The sequence below is a fragment of the Leopardus geoffroyi genome, chromosome E2 (genome assembly GCF_018350155.1).
Source record: "Leopardus geoffroyi isolate Oge1 chromosome E2, O.geoffroyi_Oge1_pat1.0, whole genome shotgun sequence".
Classification (NCBI taxonomy): Eukaryota; Metazoa; Chordata; class Mammalia; order Carnivora; family Felidae; genus Leopardus; species Leopardus geoffroyi.
Window position 1 is genome coordinate 35,252,035 of NC_059335.1, and position 21,950 is coordinate 35,273,984.

General features: G+C 43.5%; 1 protein-coding gene, 2 long non-coding RNA genes and 1 pseudogene across 3 annotated transcripts in view; 2 read left to right on the plus strand and 2 right to left on the minus strand.

The window, feature by feature from the left end:
• LOC123579240 overlaps positions 1-8,196 on the plus strand; it is a 44,367-nt gene extending 36,171 nt beyond the window's left edge. The window contains exon 3 of the long non-coding RNA XR_006702692.1: positions 7,232-8,196. This is a non-coding gene — a long non-coding RNA (uncharacterized LOC123579240). The remainder of the gene's footprint in view (positions 1-7,231) is intronic.
• On the minus strand, positions 1,655-1,755 carry LOC123579533 (annotated as a pseudogene).
• Positions 8,197-8,456: 260 nt separating the features above from the next.
• Positions 8,457-9,702, minus strand: LOC123579241. Its single transcript, XR_006702693.1, has 2 exons — positions 9,594-9,702; positions 8,457-8,738 (listed from the first exon to the last, which is right to left on the minus strand). It is a non-coding gene; the product is annotated as an uncharacterized LOC123579241 (long non-coding RNA).
• GINS3 (GINS complex subunit 3) lies at positions 9,478-17,692 on the plus strand. Its single transcript, XM_045442936.1, has 3 exons — positions 9,478-9,882; positions 14,114-14,347; positions 16,221-17,692. Exons 1-3 carry the CDS (start codon positions 9,697-9,699, stop codon positions 16,449-16,451), a joined length of 651 nt encoding a protein of 216 aa, XP_045298892.1. The 5' UTR covers positions 9,478-9,696; the 3' UTR covers positions 16,452-17,692.
• The last annotated feature ends 4,258 nt before the right edge of the window (positions 17,693-21,950 follow it).

The window sequence follows — 21,950 nt, forward strand, 5'->3', positions numbered from 1 at the left end:
AATTCAGGCAGGGGTGAGTCAGACAATTGTTGTTTCACAGAACTCTGACAGAAATCGCTTGCTGGTATTCAGGTGGCAGATGGACTGGGCACAGGGGCCGAGTTGGCTTCACTGTCATGTCTGCAGAGCACCTTGGTTGGGATGGCTGGAAGGCTGAGCTCAGCTGGGATCGCCCACGAGAGCATGTCCATGTAGCCCGTCTAGCGTGGTGGCCTCAGGGTGCTCAGGTTCTGATCTAATGGCCCATCAATCTGGGAGCGTGTATTTAGGTAAACAAGACAGAGGCTGCATTACTTTTTATGACCTAGCTTCAGAAATCACACAGCGTCATGTCCTCCATGCTGGATTGTCCGAACTAGTCACAGAGCCCATCCAGATTTAAAGAATTTGAAGCTATGTCTTAAAAATTGCCATGAGACCTTTGTGCCCTCCAGCCACAAATTATTTGCTTTTCTCTCACTTGCAAAATACACACACCCTTTTCCAAGACTTCTGCAAAATCTCATCCCATTAGGACGTGAGGATCAGGCCCTTTGAGTTAGGCCTTTGCTCACCCTGGGCTCCTTGCGAAGCTTCTGTTGGACTACATCCTAAGGAGTACCAGCATACCTCAGAGGTACTACAGGTTCCGTTCCAGACCACACCAAGAGAGCGAGTCAAATGGATTTTTTGGTTTCACAGTGCATATAAAATTCACATTACACTATACTGTAGTCCATTAAATGTGCAATAGCACTGTCGAAAAAAAACTGTACCACTTAATTTAAAAATATTGCTAAAAAATGCTGTCAATCTGAGTTCTCAGCAAGTCATACTCACTGATCACAGGTCATCATAACAAATATAATAATATTATATATAAATATAATTATATTATTATATATTATATTATATATTATATGTAATATATTATATTAAATATATAATATATATAATATAAATATTATATATAAATATAATAATAATGAAAACTTTTGAAATGTTGTGATAATGACCATTATGTGACACAGAGATGTGAACTGCGCAAATGCTGTTGGGAAAATGGCACCAATAGCCTTGTTCTATGCAGAGTTGCCACAAACCTTCAATTTGCAAAAAGAAAAAATTTAAAAAATAATTTAAAAAAAAACGCAATCTCTGTAAAGCACAATGAAACGAGGTATACCTGTATCAGAAGCATGCTGTCTAGCTGAAAGGAGCTATAAAGCATGCCCTTGAGAGTCTTAGAGAGCGTTTTGTACACCTGAGTGGATTATGAAGCACCATCTTGTCCGTCTGAGGATATAAAAAATATGTCTTACAGTCAGGTACCAGATTCCCCCAAACAGTGTTTTATTAGTGGTGCCCTTGTAGAATGGCCCATATTCTGATTTTATCTACGTGTTTCCTCTTGTTGTCATTTAACTCTTTCTCACCACTCCCCTCCCCCCAATTCCCATATTTCCTGTGAAGTCTAGAGGCTTGATTGGATTCAGGTTGGAATCATAACTGAGTCAGCACACAGACCGCATGATATCTTACAGGCACAGAGGCTGCCCCACGTTAGTGTGCTAGGCTTGATCACTTCCATATAGTGGTGACAAGTAGATCTCTCCATTGTAAGAGTTCATTTTCCTCTTTGTGATTAGCATGTAACCTGTGGGGCGATCCTATGAGAACTACGGAATGCTTCACAAATTCACGTCATCCATGTGCAGGGTCCGTGCTAATCTTTCTGACTTCCTTCCAGTTTTACTCTGTGCTATGCAAGCAAGCCCTGGCCTTTAAGGTTAAATGAGGTCCTAAGGGTAGGGTCGTGATCCAATAGTACTGGTGTCCTTGTAAGAGGAAGCGACCCAAGGATGTGCGTGCACAGAGGAAAGGCCATGTGAGGCCATGGCAAGAGGGTGGCCATCTGCAAGCCAAGGAGAGAGGGGCCTCAGGAGAAACCATCCCTGTTAACACCTTGATCTTAGACTTTCAGCCTGAAGAACTATGAGAAAATTTTCCATTGTTTAGCTACCAGTCTGCAGTATTTTGTTATGGTGGCCCTAGCAAGCTAATAACACAGTTCTTGGAAGCCATTTAAGACTTACCAAGGAGTTTAGAGTTTATTATTTAACCCATGGGGGAGATTTGGGTTATAAGCTGGGGAATAACAGGAAGATCACTGCAAGACAAGTACAAAGGAACTTTGGAGCAGGGAGAGAGCAGAGACAGAGAAAACCCAGTCAGGAGGGATTTTAAGAGTATGGGTGAAAAATGATGAGTGCTCAAACAGAGGCAAAAGAATGGACAGACAAAAGAATGATAAAAAGACAAAAGAATGATAAAAAGGTAGAATTAGCAGGGGCACCTGGATGGCTTGGTAGGTTGTGTGTCCGACTTTGGTTCAGGTCATGATCTCACAGTTGTTGAGTTCGAGTCCCACATCGGGTTCACCGCTGTCAGTGCAGAGCCTGCTTTGGATCCTCTCTTCCCCGCTCTCTGCCCCTCCCCTGCTTGCATTGTCTCAAAAATAAATAAAACATTAAAGAAGAAGAAGATAGAATCAGCAGTGTGTATTGACCAGTTGGACATAGGGAAGTGAGAGGGAAGCAATACTGAATTCTCCCACGTTCCTAACTGGGTAGTGATTGTAATGGACGTTTATTTGTTTTCTACCCAGCTTTCCCCATCCTAAAAATACCCAGACCGTCACTCCAGAATTGACCCCCAATCTTTCCCACTGTGCAGCCCACATGCTTTGGTTAGCTTTGGTTAGCTCACCCTAACGTAACATTGGTGGTGGGCTTTGACCGACTTACATTAATTAACACATTCCATTGCTCTGGCTATCGTTTTGGTTCAGGAGTGAGCATGTGGTCTAAACTTGCCAGTAAGGGTGAATGTCAGAACTCTCTACTAGAAGGCTGAGACTGAATGCTCTCCCTTCCCTGCCCCCGGAAAAGACCAAGGAATCCCGTAGACCCAGATTAGCTGGCAAACATCTAGTGACCCCCGTGGATGAGCCATAGACTAGAGCCGACCATGTGCGCAGCAAAAAAAGTTAGATCCCCAGAGACACCTTTGGGCTGCTGAATCAACTGACTATGAAGTCCTGGACTCCCCAGTTATCGCGTCTAGAAATCCCCTGTTGTTGAAGCCATTTTGAACTGAATTTTCCTGTTACCTGCCAGATAGATACAGGTAATCAGGTGAATAGTGCAGCCATTAACTGGCATACAGAAGGCAGAAGGAGGGGCCGGTTTGAAGGAGAGAAATTTCATCTCGAACTTTGACAGTCCCACCTCTTTGCTCACAGAGGATGCTTGAGTCTGGAATGACTCCTCCCCTCCCGCCCCCACATTTGTGGACCTGCTGAAAAAGTCCTCTTCACACCCAAAGGCCCCATTCTTCTGCACCTTCCTCTGTAAAGCCTTTGTAAACCCCTATTCTGTCCAGGTGGGAAGTCACCACTCGTTCTGAGTTTCCGGAACACATCAGACACGGCTCTATCCGAGCTTTTATTACCTCATGTTACTATTTCCTCCACTGGGCAGCAACCCATTGTATTCTTCATGTCCACACCGGGAGCCCCGGGGCACCTAATAGGCATCTGAGCATCTTGATGAATAAATGATCCCTCTTCTTCCCCCATACTCTTCTCAAACTAATGAATTTACTTGCCACTCCGCCCACCTCGGACTGAGGGAAGCTCTGGCTATCAGATCATGGATTAAAATAAATAAAGACTACCCAAAAAAGAAGATGAAAATACAGGAATGTGAAGAAGGGGTATTTTTATGGAGCTGGGAACACAGAAAAAGAAAAGTTGGATCAAACAAGTACCTCGATTATAATGATGTGATCGCTGCTCCTTTGCCAAGTTTATGAGGGCGATGCATACACTGAGTCTCTCTGGGTATATGAGATGGGTTTACAATCTCCTCGTACTGCTGAAGACTGTGGGAAGAATCTAAAATCGGCACTACCCACACATAAGGTTGCATTATGCCTATCAATTTATTTTGATCTCATTGAAGGCGTTTTGGAGCAGTCCTCAAGAAATAGCTCAACCAAAAGAACATTTAAATTATGTAAAAATGAACTCCAGTGATTTAAATCCATTAACCTTACATAATAAAATTTCAAACATAGTACTGTAATTTTAAAATACAAAAAAAACCCCACTTTAATCATTTGAATTCAGAAGAAATAAGTTCTATCTCAATCTTTGCAGGGAAAAGTTGAAGAATACTGATCTATCGCCTTCAAGTCCATTTGGAAACACGAATTGTTGGGGGGGGGGGGGGTGGCAAGTGTGGCCAAGCCTAGATCGACAACGATAATAATGAATGATGATGTTTATTTCACAAATGTTCGCGGAGTGCTTGCTACATGCCAGGTATTATTTGAGGTGCGGAGGACACAGCAGTGAATTAACGTATCTGAATAGTGATGGTAAAAAGGAGATTTATTGAGCCCTTGCTATGTATGGGTCAGGCCCTGAGCTAAGAGCTCTGCCTATATTGGCCCTTTTGTTACACTCCTACCATTATTGTCCCCATTTTATAGGTGCAGAAGCTAAGCTTCAGACAGATAACTCCCCCCGAGGTCACAAAGCCAACTGAAGTGGTAAAAGTCGGACTCTACCCAGGCCTGTTGGATTCTGGAAGGAACACAGCAGCTGAATATAAATGGCTGCTGAAAATGTTCTGTGGGTAGGGGACTAAGCCATTTTACATCCTGTTCGCTCCTTTTGCTTAAACATTCCATATTTACAGTGGGTGGGAAGGTAAAATTCAGTATAGTTCTTTCTTTTTCCCCCAGTGCAAAAAGGTGTTTTTATGAAAGCAAGGGAACAGGATCCATGGGCAGAAAGAGTTGCCAAATTCAGTATAATTCTACCAAAACTTCAACAACTTTAAATTAGTGGAGCCCAATCAGTGAGTTTTCTTCACAGTATTATCAATGACAAGTTCATGGCTCTAGAAGATTATGTGACCTAGCCTGTACGTTGGCAAAATATTTCGTACCACTTCATTTTTTTTTAATGTTTATTTATTTTTGAGAGAGAGAGAGCAAGTGAGAGCAAGCATGAGCAGGGGAGGGGCAGAGAGAGGGGGAGACAGAGAGGGGGGAGGGGCAGAGAGAGGGGGAGAGGGAGAACCTGAAGCAGGGGCCAGGCTCTGAGCTGTCAGCACAGAGCCCGACGTGGGCCTTGAACCCATGAACTGTGAGATCATGACCTGAGCCGAAGTTAGATGCTTAACCAACTAGGCCACCCAGGCGCCCCCATTTTGTACCACTTTAATTCAGTGTTTTCAGTGTTTCACTACTACCCTTTGTGACTGTTGTAATATGTGCACACCACTCATACTATTATTTACTTGAAATTGTTTTTTGGTTAATGTTTTAAAGGAAAATAGTATCACTGCTATAAGTAAAGAACCACTAATTCATTCAGCAAATATTTAGGAAGTGCCTGACATGCACGAGGTAGTGGGGATAGAGTCATGAAAAATACACCAAAAAGAATCCCTGTCTTCATGAAGCTAATATTCAAGTAGGGGTGACAGACAATAAACAAGTTAAAAAGGTAAAACAAATAGTACATAAGAGAGTGACAAATGCTGAGGGGAAAAAAGGAGGGGGATATCAGCTGTCAGTTGGGGAGGGCTAAGATTTTGGAGAGGGCAGTGAGGGAAGGCCTGAATGAGAAGATGACTCTTGAATAAAGACTAAAGGGACCACCCATGTGGAAATCCAACAGAAAGGCAATCCAGGAAGTGGGAACAGACAGTGCAAGGCCCTAAGAAATGAGTGTGTCTGGGGCTCTCAAAGAACAATAAGGAGGTCGTGGGCTGAAGCAAGACTGGACAGGCAGCTATTACAAAAGTCCAAGCAAGAGATAATGTTGGTTTGGACCACAGTGATGAGAAATAATCAAATTCTGGAAATATGATGAAGGCAGGGGCACCTGGGTAGCTCAGTAGGGTAAGCGTCTGACTTCGGCTCAGGTCATGATCTCGCAGTTCATGGGTTCAAGGCCCACGTCGGGCTCTGTGCTGACAGCTCAGAGCCTGGAGCCTGCTTCGGATTCTGTGTCTCCCTCGCTCTCTGCCCCTCCCCCACTCATGCTCACTCGTTCACTTGCGCTCTCTCTCTCTCTCTAAAGTAAACATAAAATAAAATAAAATATTATGAAGGCAGAGCAAACATTTGCTGATGGAACAGTTATAGAAGGTAAGGGGAGGGGAATCAAGAAAAACCCTAAAACTTTTGGCCTAGGAAGCAACTGGAAGGATGGAGTCCAACACATTTCTGGTTTTTTGGTTTGTTTTTTTTTTTTTCCTTTTCTTCCCCCAAAGATCCTCCCCCATCCCCCGGATCTGGAGTTCTGTCACTTACATCACAGCCTCCCCACTCAGTGGAAGAAATTTAGAAAGCACCAGTATTCAAAAGAACAGATTTAAAGCTGTTTTGTGGTTTTGCTTATCTGAAGTCTGTGTGTGTGCCACAGTGCTGCAATCTTGAAATGAGTGCACTGGGAAAATTAGTGTTTTTTTTCAGGGATCCAGCAGACACCTTTGGAATCCTGAAGTTCTATATTTTGTAAACATACTGAACGCACTCTGAATATCATAAATATGCTGAAATTCCGTCTAGTGCAATTCTGGTACATAGATTGATTGGCTGGGTGGTAAGGAACCCAAGATTTCATGAGAAAAGGAACATTCCTGGCTCTTAAAATTTAGGCTACAACCAGGTCTATACTGGATAAATTATGTACCACTTTTGTCAGATGAATTAATGCAATTGTTTAGCATCAGAAGCTCAAACTTTAATTTCACTTTTTCTGGCTCACTCGGGAGTTCAAGAAGAGGGCAGATTAAAGAGAGCAAAAGTATACAAGCAGTGAATAAGTTTCATGGTGAGCCAAGACATCACAGAAGAAAAACAAGGTAATCTGATTTTATCTTAAACACTGGCCTGTTACTTTACTATTAAAATAGCTGCGGTGTTTAGGTTTAGAGCCAATGGTCTCTGCACAAAAATAATGCCTTTCTTGGCACCGATGTTATTAAGGATCCATCTTAACTGTTTCAACATAAAAACAGCTTTACTGTACCTTGTCAGTAAAGTACCCTCACTGCCTTCAATTAGACAAATGAACACATTTCTATTCCTGACTGTATCCAGACCCTACAGCCATTTCAACAAAATATAAATTTTGACTATGATTTATGTTTACTTTTATATTGGATAGTGCAGCAAACTGAACATTTCAAATATGATAAAGGAAAGGACTCTCCTGCAACTACCTCTCCATAGATGCCTAACTAAAGGTTCAAGACTGGTGTCTCCACAGAGCTGCAGACCTGTCTAGTGGCTCCTGGACTCCATGAGTACCAGACCAAACTCATCTTTTACCCCAAATTGCCCATATTCCTGTGCTCTGTATATCTATCTGTTAGTGACATCTCCATCCACCTGGTCAACCAGGTAAAAAACTTAAATTATCTTTGACCTCTCTCTACCCTTCACTTTCTCTTTCCAATTAGTTGCTAGGAATTGCCCACTGAACAGCTTCCAAACTGGCCTCCCTGCATCTAGTCTCTCCCTTCTTCTCCCCACTACCAGAATTCTCTTCTTAAAGCTCAGATTTATATTATCACATGCTAAAAAAAAAAAAAAAAATCTTACATTTTCTTCTCCTATTTTCTGTGGAATAGCCTCAACTCATTAGCACCCAAGGCTTTCCTTGGTGCAAATCAGTTTGGCCCTGATTCCCCCATGGCCTCTTGTTTTGATTACACCAGGATTTCATTTGTAAGGGTGACTGAGTAATGACAGAGTGGTCAGTGCCATTGAAAGAAGTCTTATTGCTCCCAGTTCCCAAGAGAAGGAAGTACATCGTTCCATCCAAAGCCACACAGGGTCAGTAAGGAAGCAAAAGGAGAGGAGAACATGACCCAGAGCCTCTATTGTGGTTTCTGTGGGAAGGAATGGGTGAGGCATAGTAGGGAAATGTGAGTGAGCTTAAGATGGGGTACTTTGAATGTTAGTGGACTCTGGGCTATAAGGGTGGTCTCTCATTATCCAGTATTTGGCCCCAGGGTGATTTAAGGCAGGGTAACTGTTGGCTTGGTGTGTGAGAGTTAAAGGAAGTGGTTGGGGGCATAGGCTTTCGATTGTTTGGTTAATGTAAGGTGTGTTCACAGGCAAGTTGTTTGTTACTCTAGGAATTAGCCCACCCTACAAGGGATAGATCTCACAGTATCCTAAAAAGCAGGGAATAAGAAAGATGGACTGATACACATCTCCTTCCCATGAACCCTTTGCTTATAGCTCTAACCCCAGAAAAGACCCTTCCGTATGAAGTTCTACACCGTATTTCTCAACACTCTCCACCACTCATAGCCATGATTGAATAGCACCCCCAAATCTGGTAACATGTAACTGCTTATATTAAAAATAAAACTGCCAGTTACTTTACTAGCAAAAATAGGTTTATCCGGGAATAGCAGAGAATTGCCATTCAGGGCAAGAAAACTACAGCAAAACCATAGACAAGTCCAGAGAACAAAGGAGAGTTGGTTCTTCTACAGAGGAGGTAGGGGAGTTGGGAAGACTGTTAGAACAAGAAATTCACTGGAGTAAAATAGTAGGAGTTCAAAGTATAGTGGCTTCTCATAGCTGGACCTTTGGAGGAAAGCCTTTCTTCCTCTTGCCCAGGTGGTAGAATTGTATCCGGGTGCAAGTTCCCTCTTTCCCTGTTGGATTTGCAATTAACAAAGAGTGGTAAGGGCATGAGACCTACCCCTGCTGAACCTCCCGACTCCATTCTAGTGAGGTTCTCTTCATTAATTTTCCCATAACCACGATCCCTTCCCTACCCCTCTCCCACAACTACACAAGCAACAGACACCCATCCAATCTATACGTTGACTGGCAACGTATGACTGTTGTGACCTTATTCAAAAAGACAAACTGAGCCAATTAGATTTCCTCTTTTAAGGATTTAAATTAAGAGCCACGAAAGGAGATTGCCAGTCGATGGTAAGGCCCTGAAGTAAACTCAGGACCTTTGGGAGCCAGGGGTAGTCTAGTGCTCCTCCTCCTCCTTCCCTTATCAACGCCAAATACTACAAATAGTCCATAACTATCTGGGGCTAGTGCTGGAGGTTTTGTTTTCAGGTTTCTTTCAAGCACGAAGATTAACAGATACAGTGACAAAACTACGGTAAACAGGTCTGACTTGATCAGGCCTGAGACGGAGGCCACAGTAATGTCTTTTTATAAGCCCCCAAACGTGTTGCAAAGCGTTTTTAATTTCATATAAACATATAAAGGGCCACATGAACACAATCTAGTACAGATGTATCCAGCAACTTCAACGGGCATTTCCAGCTCCTTGTTAAGGTGCCCACAGCCAGCTTATACCCTGCAGGTGGAAATCTCGAGCGCGGTTCCTAATGCGCCCCGCCCCTGATCACGTGGGACCAAGTCCGCAGACTGTCTATTGCTTCTGCCTGGGCCGACCTGCCTGGATCGACTGCTCCAGTCTGGCGCGTCCCCGGCGCGGGAAAAATTTCAATTCCGGCTAGCTGTCGCAGCGACCTCCTTACCCTTCACAACCCGGGTCTGCCTCCGCTTTCTCCTACTTTTTACATCCCGGACTCCTAGCCTCACACGAGTGGAAGCGGAGAAGTTGAAGCTGCCGCCGCTGCCATGTCCGAGGCTTATTTCCGGGTGGAGTCGGGTGCACTCGGGCCTGAGGAGAACTTTCTGTCGCTGGACGACATCCTGATGTCCCACGAGAAGCTCCCCGTGCGCACAGAGACCCCCATGCCTCGCCTCGGGGCTTTCTTCCTGGAGCGGAGCGGAGGTGCCGAGACTGACCACACGATTCCTCAGGTAAGCATTTAGGGACAGATACCCCGAGAAAGACTACAATTCCCAGTGTGCCTCGCGGCCTTGGGCTCCGCATCGCGGGCGCGCTGCCCGCGGGATTTGTTGTTTTAGGGGGAAGCCCGGCACTACGCTTTAAGGAGTTGTATCGGCGGGTCTCGGGTCTCAGTGCTCTGAAGTGTTTTTTTAGCCTTCGCCCCCAGTGTGAAACTAAATTTATCTTAGGTCGTCAGGCCGCTGGTTTCATTTTTGAAACTGCCCAAAGTGAGCAGTGTCTTCCCTCCCCCCCCCCCCCCCCCCCAGTATGTTGAAAGCTTAAGGATTGGTTACTACTGACTACTTAAGGATCGGGGTTTCTGATCACTGGTCTGTCCGCTTTTTAAATAGTTAAAGGGACGCCTGGGTGGCTCAGTCAGCCGAGGCTCGGTCTCTCGATTTTGGCTCAGGTCGTGATCCCAGTCTCATGGGATCAAGGCCCATATTGGGCTCCAAGCTGAGCGTGGAACCTGCTTGGGATTCTCTCTCCTTCTGCCCCTCTCCCCTGCTCGCCTGCTCTCTCTCACTAAAAAGAAAATAAAAATAGTATCCTCAAGATTTACCCCTGTGTTTTTAAATAATAGTCTTAAGCTTATTTTCTTGATTTAAAAAAATTAAGACATTATTTATTGACTTTTCATTATAACAGGTAAGGATTTTTGTCCTCTTACACATTGGTAAACAGAGACGCACTGCCGGTACTTTATTCATATTGCCTTCCTTCCCCCTAATGTCCATCCAGTTTACCACATTGCATTTAGTATCATATCTAATTAGGCTGCTCTTGGCTGTGACAGTTTATTAGACTTTCCTTGTTTTTGAAGACCATGGTGGTTCTGTGGAGTGCTGGTCAGGTAATTTGTAGAATGTCCCTCAGTTGGGATTTGTCTGATGTGTTGTTGTTGTTGTTTTTAAGTTTATTTACTTATTTATTTTGAGACAGCACAAGCAGAGGAGGGGCAGAGAGAGAGAAAATCCCAAGCAGGCTTTACGCTGTTAGCGGGAAGCCTGATGCAGGGCTTAAATTCATGAACCGTGAGATGGTGACCTGAGCGGAAGTTGGATGCTTAACAGACTGAGCCACCCGGGCACCCTGTCTGAACTTTTCCTGTGGTTAGACTGCAGTGATAGGTTTTGAGGAGGATCACAGAGGTCACATCATATCAAGGGCACATACTGTTAGCATGACTTATCACATTGATAAGAACCTCGAACACCCGGCTGGGGTAGTGTTTGTCAGGATTATTCACTATGAAGTTACTCCTTTTTCCACATTTCCATACTGTTCTCTTTGGGAAGGAGTCATTATGCACAGCCTCACTTAAGGAATAGGACTTATACTCTACTTATTTGAGGGTAGAGTGTCTACATAAAGTATTTGGAATTCTTTGTGGCAGATTTGTGCGGGAAGCTTTGTAATGACAACATGTAATGTCATTCAGAGATAAATGACTATTCAGACTTGCTATTTTCTTCCTGTGTTACTCTTGGTACATTGTTTTCTCCTCTAGGAATTTGACAATTTCATCTGAATTTTCAAAGGTAGTGGTGTAATGTTCAAAATATCCTTTTACTATCTTTTTTACATCTGTAGGATTTATATTGATGTCTTGGTTTTTATTCTTGATATGGAGAAATTATGCTCCCTTTCTTCGTTAGTCTTGCTAGGAATTGATCAATTGTATTAGTTCTTTTAAAAGAACTAACTTAGGGCTCTGTCAGTTTCCTCTTTTGTACTGTTGTTTTCTAGGTCGTTAAGTTATTCTTTCCTTCTACCTTCTTTGGACTTAATTTTCTATTGTTACCCCCACTCCTCCCAACCCTGCCTGTGCCGTTTGAGCTGGGTACCCAGGTCATTGATTTTTCAACCTTCCCTTATGCATGTTTTTAGCTATACATTTCAAACTCTGAGCACAGCTTCAATGCGTTCCACAAGTTTTGATTTGTTGTATTTTATTTTCATATCCATGTGTTCAAAATAATTTCTAATTTCTATTGTGAGTTCTTCTTTGACTCATGGGTATTCAGAAGACCAGTGCTTAGTTCCACATATATTAGGATTTAGCTCTTCATCTTTTTTGGTTTTGATTTCTAGCTTAATTCTTTCCACCAGGGTCAGAGAACATAGCCTGAATGATTTCAGTCTTTTGTAAGTTAAGGCTTGCTTTATACTGCAGCATAAGATCAACTTAACCATTCCATATGCACGTGGCCAGATGTGTATTCTGAAGTCACGGTGTGTGGTAAATACTGGAAGTTAGGTCAAGTTTGCTGTTTGCTTTGCTGAGATCTTCTATATTCCTACTGATATTTTTTTTCCTGCTCCTCATTTATCTAGAGAGATAGACCAAAGTTTTCCACTATGCCTATAGATTCATCCAGTTCTCCTTTTACTTCTCTCAGTTTAGACAGATATCTGTCTTTTTCTCGTGGATATAATGACCCTTTTATTATTGTCAAATGTCCGTTTTATCTCTAGTCTGCTTCTCTCTTTTCATTACTATTTTTATGGCATTTTTTTCAACCTTTCTGTGTCTTTTTACTTCAAATATGTGTCTTTTAAGCAGCGTATGGTTAGGTTTTGTTTTTTTTCAGTTTGACAGTTTTTCAGTTGTATTTAGTTTGTTTACATTTAATGTAATTATTGATATATTTGTGGGGTTTTTTTCCTTCCTACTATTTAGTTTGTGTCCTGCGTTTCCATATTTCTTTCTGGGATCATTTTCATTCTCCCTTCAAGATTTCCTTAGTCTGTGTCTTCTAGTGATAAACTTTCCATTTCGGTTTGTTCAAGGGGTCCCCAAGACCAGCCCCAGGTTTGATGATTCACTAAGAGAACTCACAGGACTCAGCATCTAGTCATACTAATGTTTAAATTTTAATACAGTAAAAGGATACAGAGCAAAAACAGCAAAGGGAAAAAGGGTGTGTGTGATGAAGTTTGCAGGAAGCTGGACACAAGCTTCCCAGAGCCCCGTCAATCCGGGCGAAGTTGCACAGGATGCACTGGAATATCCAGTAACGCATTATGACAGCATGGGTGAAACATGTGTACCTGGGAGCTCATTGGAGACTCAGTACCCACGGTCGTACTGAGGGCTAGTTACACAGGCACTCTACCGAACACATTCCAAGATTCCAGACTCCCAGAAGGAAAGCAGGTATTCAGCATAAGCCACGTTGTTTGTGCAAACTGCATAAGCACAGTGAGGCCCTCCTATCCACTCTGAGAAGAGTGGGAACCTTCCTGAAACCCAAGTTCCAGGACACCCACCAAGGATCAACTCTGCAGGCAGGCCCCTCTAAGGAGGGTGGTCTGAGGCTTGCTGTGTTAACTTTCTGCACACTTTCTGTCTGCAGATGCCTTCAACTCAGTTATATTTGGCCTTTTTTTTTTTTTTTGGATATTTCTCTTCATTTCTGGTCTGTCATGGCCACCTCATTATATTTTCCAGTTCTGTTAAGGCTTTAAAAATATAGAGAGATGTGTATCTTTACTGTCCTCTCTGAAGCTGTGAAGTGGGATGGAGAGGGGCTGTGGCCTGAGCTCAGGCTGATGCTGTTTTTCCATGTATCGCCCAGTACCTGGTGGTGCTTAGTGCGTAGTAGGCCTCCAGTGAGTGCGTATGAGGAACAGGTATGGAATATTGAAAGAAAGCAGAAATGCTTATTTTTGTATTTTTCTAATGTTCATTGATTTTTGAGAGAGAGAGAGTGTGAGGGGCAGAGAGAGACGGAGACACAGGACCTGAAGGAGGCTCCAGGCTCTGTGCTGCCAGCACAGAGCCTGACGCGGGGCTTGAACTCATCGAGCCACAAGATCATGACCTGAGCCGAAGTCAGATGCTCAACCGACTGAGCCACCCAGGCGCCCCCAGAAATATTTATTATACTTCTGAAGTATCTGCAATTGGAAGTTTTTATTTATGTGAGTTAGATAACTTCCCGTTTGTACCACATTTTTGTTCCGTACTGTGCTTCTGTTGAACAAAAACCGTTGTTCTCACCATTCCATTATGATGTAAAACTTGAGCCCATGCAGTTCATTTCTTCAAGTCACAACCTTCTTCTGCTTTTGGGAGCCACGCCCCCAAACAGAACAGGCAGCAGATGCCTGCTCGGGCAACCTGTATTTCTGTGTATTGCCACACACATTTATTACGCTATTTGCTTTTAAAACCTACATTCCTGTGTGATGCAGGGCTCAAAGCTCGAACTCCCCCTGTGGCTGGCAAAGGGACTTTTTGACCACAAGCGGCGGATCCTTTCTGTGGACCTTCCCAAGATCTACCAGCAAGGTTGGAGGACCGTGTTCAGCGCCGATGCCAACGTGGTGGACCTCCACAAACTGGGGCCGCATTTCTATGGGTTTGGCTCCCAACTCCTGCATTTTGACAGTCCAGAGAATGCAGACATCTCCCAGTCTCTCCTGCAGGCAAGTAATTGATGTGAAAACCCTATGGCACCACACACACCTTAGGAGCCACCAGCCTCCACCCTTACCCAGGGAGTGTATCATGTATACACTCAGTTTATTAGTTATTCCACAGCGGCCTACAGTTAGACTGCATTTGCCGATTATATATTTCCTTAAAAATGACTTAAAAAAAAAATGACTTGTCTGCAGTTCTTCATATTTGTTTGTTAAGAGTTGGGGCCACAGGAAGGCCTGGAAATAAGAGAGATGATGGTTGACTATAGGTGACAGGCACTTAAATACGCCAGCCCAGCCCAGCCCCAAGACTGGTCTGAGGGCTCCCGTCAGGAATACATGTGTTATTTGTTCCCGTCCCTTGCTCTGGGGCTAAATCATGGCTCTGCTATGTACGAACTGCGTGACCTCTATAGGCTTCCATTTTTCACCTGTTCAATGGAGATAATAATAGTGCCAAAATTATTGCATCGTAGTGAGATTCGGTGGTGCCATTTAACAAATGGTAACTATTACTGTTGTTTTCCACGGACAAAACAATGTTATACCCATATTACCATCCTTTACGACATAACCTTATTTTAACGTCTCATAATTATTACTTTTTTTATGTTTATTTATTTTTGAGAGAGACAGAGCCTGAGCGGAGGAGGGGCAGAGAGAGAGGGAGACACAGAATCCGAAGCAGGCTCCAGGTGCTGAGCTGTCAGCACAGAGACCGATGTAGGGCTTGAACCCACAAACCGTGAGATCATGACCTGAGCCAAAGTCAGATACTTAATTGACTGAACCACCCAGGCGCCCCCATAATTGGGGTTTTTTTTGCTAATATTAGGAGAAGCTACCCTTTCTACCTCTTATTTTACTTCCTCATTTCTAGCTTTATAAGAACTTCAGCTGAAGACACGTTTCCACCCTGGACTATATAGACACCCTCCATCAGGCTCAAGGATTGTTTGGCCTAACATGTACTGGAATGGTTTTTGATGTAAATAGTAAAGAAAAACATTGTTGCCATCCACTGAGATAAAGAAATCAATACATAGACTAGAGACAGTTTGAGCTTACGAAACTCTTTTGAGCAGAAAGCTAAAAATAGGGAAAGTCCATTTATTTGTCTTACAGTGTCTCCAGGACATGTCCTTGAATTGGAACAGTGCCCTTTGTTAGTGAGTTATATCTTTTCTTTTTCCATCACTGCTTTCAAGTTCTATAAAGTTGCCCATCGGTAAGGTGATAACTCCATGAGGCAATTGAAGAACCTGAGGCAGGGGCTTGTGGCTTGGTCTCAGGGCCCTGTGGTAAAATGACAACCCTCAGTCATTTGTGTCTCTATCCTGCTCTCACACTGAAAAAGATATAAAATGCACTCAATTAGATTAGGAGTCTTTTCTGGTCCAAACTTATCTGTGCATGTCACAGTACATTATTGTGGCCTTTGTTAGTAATAACAATAATGGGTAACCCTTTTTTTTTTTTTTTTAATTTTTTTTAATGTTTTTGGTGGGGGGTGGGGAGGGGCAGAAAGAGAGGAAGAGAGAGAATCCCAAGCAGGCTCCGTACTGTCAGCGCAGAACCTAATGCAGGGCTCAAATTAATGGGTAGCGCTTTTTGAGCAGATTACTCTTGCCAGCCAGTTGCTAGATGTCCTACATGTAGTCCTTCATTGGCTATCATAACAACCTGTTGGATATTCATAACCGTCCATTTCACAGATGAGGAAATTGAGGCATGGCAATGTGAAATCACTTCCTCAAGTGATAAAGTCACCTGAGACCTCCTTCTGATTGAGTCCTAGACCAAACTTTTGCCCTTCATGACATTTAAATGTTCAGGGGAAAATGGATCTGATTTTTCTCACTCATTCCTTCTTCAGACATTCATTGGACGTTTCCGCCGCATTATGGACTCCTCCCAGAACACTTACAATGAAGACACTTCGGCATTGGTAGCCAGGCTGGACGAGATGGAGAGGGGCTTATTTCAAACAGGGCAGAAAGGACTGAATGACTTTCAATGTTGGGAGAAGGGGCAGGCTTCTCAGATCACAGCTTCCAACCTCGTTCAGAACTATAAGAAGAGAAAATTCACGGATATGGAAGACTGAAGGTCAGAAGAACACAGAATTGCTCCTTGTGGAGTTATTGCTCTGTGTGTCCTTGATAGAGCCTCGTTGACCTTGTAAAGGGCCATGTCATGGCTTATTTCCCACAACAGTGTCGGGAGCGGTGCCATCTGTTTGGGAAAGGACATGGTGCACGAAGTCCCTGGCCTGTATGGTTTATAAGACTCTCCCACCCTGCTGACCCATAGCCGGGGAGAAACCAAAGTCTTTTGTAAAATACAGTTACCACATGCATCATAATACAATTGGAAATGGGATCCCTTGTATCCGGGAGTGTGACACCCTCCGATGTCCACTTTCGCTGCTCCAAAGGACAGGTACAAATGGGCCATCTGCCCACACATGTTCTCTTGAACTTAACTGCTGCATCTTCCTTATGGCTGCTCCAAGGACAGCACCTTCAGGATGCTGGCCTTACTTGTGAATGTCTCCTGCGTCCTGCCTGCGAGGAGTCACCCCAATTTCCAGAAACAGTTGCCAAGAATAAAGAAGGAAAATGATAAGACAGATGAATGGTAGGGCTTTTACTAAAGAGAAAGCATTGCTCTCCTCTGCAGTCAGGGCTTTGGGGATGGGGCTTCACAAAACTCTGTGATCAGCCTGGAGGGGAAATGGTTAACCTGAGCTTGTCTTTTGCCTTGAGATCTTTAGAGCCACCCGCCCAGCAATCCATTCCCTCCCTAGAAAAGCTGTCATGGAGTCATTTGCAGCTGCATAGTAGTTATTAAAGGGTGTTAACCAAGCCATCTTATTTTGAAAGCTGGACTTTAGGGTTGCTGGTTAGGAAGAGCCCTGTTTGCGAAGCTGAACATGGCAAATGTAAGTGGCAGGAGACCTTGACTATGTTCTTCCTCTTTGGTCAATTTTGCGGCATTATGACCTAGAGGATTCCTGACCGTTTACCGAGAATGTGTTTAAGTATGTTTAAGCAAGCTCAAAACTCTTCCTGGAGATCAAGGCAGAAACCTCAGGCTGAGTAAGAAACATCGTTCCCTGGGGGACACCATCTGACGGGCAGTTGTCTCCACACCAGCTTCCCATAACGACTGAGAATGGTCTTTGTCATTAGAAATCATAGAGGGGTTTGGGTATTCAGATTGTGCAGATGTCTCGATGCAAACTTGGAATGCCAGAACAGCTTTTGAAATGCATGTTTTAAGATGGAACCGATGTTTTTATAATTTGATTTTGGTGCTAAATAAATGACCCACTTAGCACATGAATACATTCTGTACAAGTAACTATTTCTGTAACTCGAGTACTACAGACAATCAGACAGAGCTATCAGAGAATTTTGTTTGTGATCATATTCAACAACAATGCCCAACTAAATCCGTGTTTCCGTGGCTGCTCTGTTGTTTGCACCTGACTCAAGAGTATGCGCTACGTTCCCTGTAGGAACGAGATGGGTCCCAGAAAGGTAGGACCTCGTGGTGAGCACAGCATTTACATCTAGCCAGGGCCCCAGAGATGATTCATAGAGTGAGAAAAGTAGATTATTCAATTTTGGGATTCACTGTTTTCACAGATAGCTTTGTGTTTAAAGTCAGTCCTCAGGCTGCTGCCATTTTTTTCTCTTATTGGGGAAAAAAAAAATGCACAGGAGCCACATGCCAGGAATACGTGGGTATGCAATGTGCAGAATCCATTCCGTTTTAAATTTTGAATAGAATTCAAGTAGCTTTTGAATCCTATTTCCAGTTACAAGTCTGCCTTCAAGCCTGTCAATTACTACCCCTGTCCCCCTGCAGTCCTCCCCAAATCAGGCTTTTGGATCACTCTTTGGTCCCTTCAAAGAGGTGAATTTTTCCAAATGAGTCAACAAACAACTCAAGTACCAATTTGCTCTTAAAGTCAAGGGGGGATACGTGTGCCCTTTCCCCTTAAGGCTCTGTTACCAGGTAACTGGACTTCATGACTTATAAAGACGTCATCATCCCTGGGATGACCTAGGCTGTCAGAGAAGTGGGGCAAGTCTTGGTCTCCTGGGTACGTTCCTCCTGCTCTCCTCGACCTCTGAACTTGAGACAGCCCTAGGCTCAGTCCTTGGGTCCCTCCTCGCCATTCCCACTTTGGACGGCATCTCGTCGCATCTCAAGCTTTAAATACCATCTGTGTGCTGTTGATTACCCCAACTTTGATCTCCAGCTCAGACCCCTCCCTCCAACCGTAGATTTGCATCCAGCCACCCACTTGACCTTGCTGTGTCAACATCTGACCTAACGTGGCTGAAACTGAGCTAATCTGACTCAGTCTGCTCCTCCTATAATTTTTCTCTTCTCCATTTCTGACATCATCATCCCTCCCTATTACACAGGACAAAAACCTAGGTGCCTTCTTGGCCCTCCCTTACTTACCGCTTTTGGGTCTGCCTTCAAATCACCTGCAGAATCTGACCAACCTCTTCCCCACCTCCAGTCTTGCCTGGATGGTTGTGATTGCCTCCCTACTGCCTCCCTGCAGCCACCCTCCCTGCCCCCCATCTTAAGGCTTAGCTCCACAGCAGCCAGAATGGTCTTATTCAAAAATAAATCCCATCTTGTTCACTTTCAGCTCAAAACCCTCCAAGAAAAAGGCCACTCCACCATCCTTTTGTTAAAAAGATCACTTAATCCCAGTGACCTGGTATACACAGATATTGGATACACACGGAAATAATTTCTAAAAGACAATTCCATACCCCAAACCTAAAGAAAAGTGTCTGAATTTGGAGTTCTGTTGCTAACTCAGGATATCACTATTTTGAACGAGCAAATGTGTTCTCTTCTGTTCCACTATCCTTCAAGAAACCCCAGAAGGGCGTTTTCATCTTTATGCTTGAAACAGTAATGCTTAAATACAAATATAATATTTTACACATCTTAGCAAAAGAAAATAACTACGCAGAGGCTGTATGTGTGTTTCTGAAAGTGGATATCTGTGTTTAAGAGAAAAATCTAGGGGCACTTATGTGGCTCAGTCAGTTGAGGCTCTGACTTCGGCTCAGGTCATGATCTCGTGGTTCATGGGTTTGAGCCCTACATCTGGCTCACTGCACTGAAGCTACTCTGTCAATGCCGAGCCTGCCTCAGATCCTCTGTCCCCCTCTCTGCCCCTCTGCTTGCGCGAGTGCACTCTCTCTCTCAATCTCTCAAAAATAAACATTAAAAAAAGAGAGAAAACGTATCCTTTAGTAACTTTGTTGAACAAAAGGTAGGATAGATACTTAACTCTAAGAACCTTAATTTTATAGTCCTTATCTGGTATGGGTAAAATAAACAAATTTTTTATATCGGATACACACAAATAATTTCTAAAAGACAATTCAGTACCCCATACCTAAGGAAAAGTGTCTGAATTTGGAGTTCTCTTGCTAACTCTTGATGTCACTATTTTGTTTTTTTGTTTGTTTGTTTGTTTGTTTTATTTTTTTTTTAATTTTTTTTTTCAACGTTTATTTATTTTTGGGACAGAGAGAGACAGAGCATGAACGGGGGAGGGGCAGAGAGAGAGGGAGACACAGAATCGGAAACAGGCTCCAGGCTCCGAGCCATCAGCCCAGAGCCTGATGCGGGGCTCGAACCCGCAGACCGCGAGATCGTGACCTGGCTGAAGTCGGACGCCTAACCGACTGCGCCACCCAGGCGCCCCATGTCACTATTTTGAATGAAAAATAAACCCCCTCATCCTTAATGAATAGTGAATAAAATGGATATGCATCAAGGGTAAGCCTCGCCTACTAAGAGCAGATGATTAACAAAGGTGACAGGCCCAGCCTGCTTCTGTTTGAGCTCATTTTTGAGACACTGCTTACTTGTCTCACAGCCTCACTTAGGACACCAGCATTCCCCTTCCCAGTATGCTCTCTGGTTGCCCGTGCTGTAGTCTAAGGGAAGGTACAGAGGAGGCTGTCCCCAGAAGCCAGAGGTCTCCTTTGTGTGTCTGCTCTTCAGAGATCAGAGACAAGTCAACTAAAGGGGCATCATTTCATTAAACCCTTTTATTTGGGAGTAGTTCTAGATTTACACAACAGTCGTAAAGCTAGTATAGAAAGTTGCCCAATATCCTTGACACAGCTTTCCCCAGCATCTTACATAACTATGGTACATTTATTAAACTCTGTTAACTAAACCATTGGTTTTCTTGAGATTTCACCAGATTTTCCATTAATGTCCTTTTCCTGTTCCAGAATGCAATTTAAAATCCTATGTTGCATTTAGGGGGCAATCATTTTTGAAAGCCAAAAAACATCAGACTTCCCTACATTAATTTCAGGAGTTTATCTTATTAGAAATGTTTCCTTGCATTGATGTAAGTAACTGGGCCCAACTAGGGGCATGTTAGGCCCTGCCCAGGGGCAAGCTGCCAGTAAGTTCATCAAGAAGGCAGAGTATTTGCTTTTCACCTGAAAACTTCACTCCCCAGTATTTGAATCTGATGGGAAAAGGCCTCTTTAGTTTTACTTACAGCTTTTAGCATTCTCTCTCTGACAGCAAGAACAGGATTTTCTCCCCTTTCCCTTCTGGCACATACTAGCTAATTTTCTTTGTATCTAAAGGAGTTTAAAAAGAGCACAGCTTTATACACCAACATTATTAACAAGTGTCAGGACAGCTCTGAAAATAGTGCCTGGGAACTGCTAGTGTTTCAGAATCCATAATGGGAAGGCAAAGAACCAGCTAATCCTTGCAAACCTCTCCCACCTAAGGCCAATTAAAAAAAAAAAAAAAAAAAAGCCCAGAGTTTTAAGTCTTTGTGACATTCTCTGCTCCCCCCCATGTCACCCTTGAGACAGTTTATTTGGTTCCTACACAATGTCAGTGACTCCCTTTGTGCAATGGAAATTCTTCCCCGAGGACAGTTTCTTTTCTTTGGGTGTAGAAAACCAAATGAGCAGCTAAGGAATATGGATTCAAATGTAACCAGGGAGACAGGTCAGAACAGGGAGGGGAGATTTATTGAAGTGAAAGTGGCAAAGATACGTGTTGATGCTTGAAGACTGGTGATAGAAACCAGGACTAAAAGTAGGCATTTGTCAGAGTCATTGGATGGGAGAGATGAACGGTTGTTCCAGAGGGTGGTCTTATCTTAATGGGAACAAGAGGACTTGGCTTTGTCTCTGGAGCAAAACATTGAAAAAACTCAAAAGACACTGTTACTCTCTAACTTAGCATTTCATGTTCACTTCTTTATCCAAGATTCCAGATAAATTGCTTTTCTCTGAGAGAGACAGAGACAGTGCAAGTGTGGGAGCGGCAGAGAGAGAGAGAGGGAGAAAGAAAGGATCCCAAGCAGGATCCATGCTGCCAGCACAGAGCCTGACGTGGGGCTCGAGCTCATGAAACCACGAGTTTATGATCTGAGCTGAAACCAAGAGTCCAACGCTTAAACTGAGCCGCACAGGTGCCCCCAAGACTCCAGGTACATATTAAGTAATGTGCCTCTTTTCAAATAACCGAGAAGTCCAGGAAAGGTTTTCTTAGGTTTTGAGCCAGCCCAGAC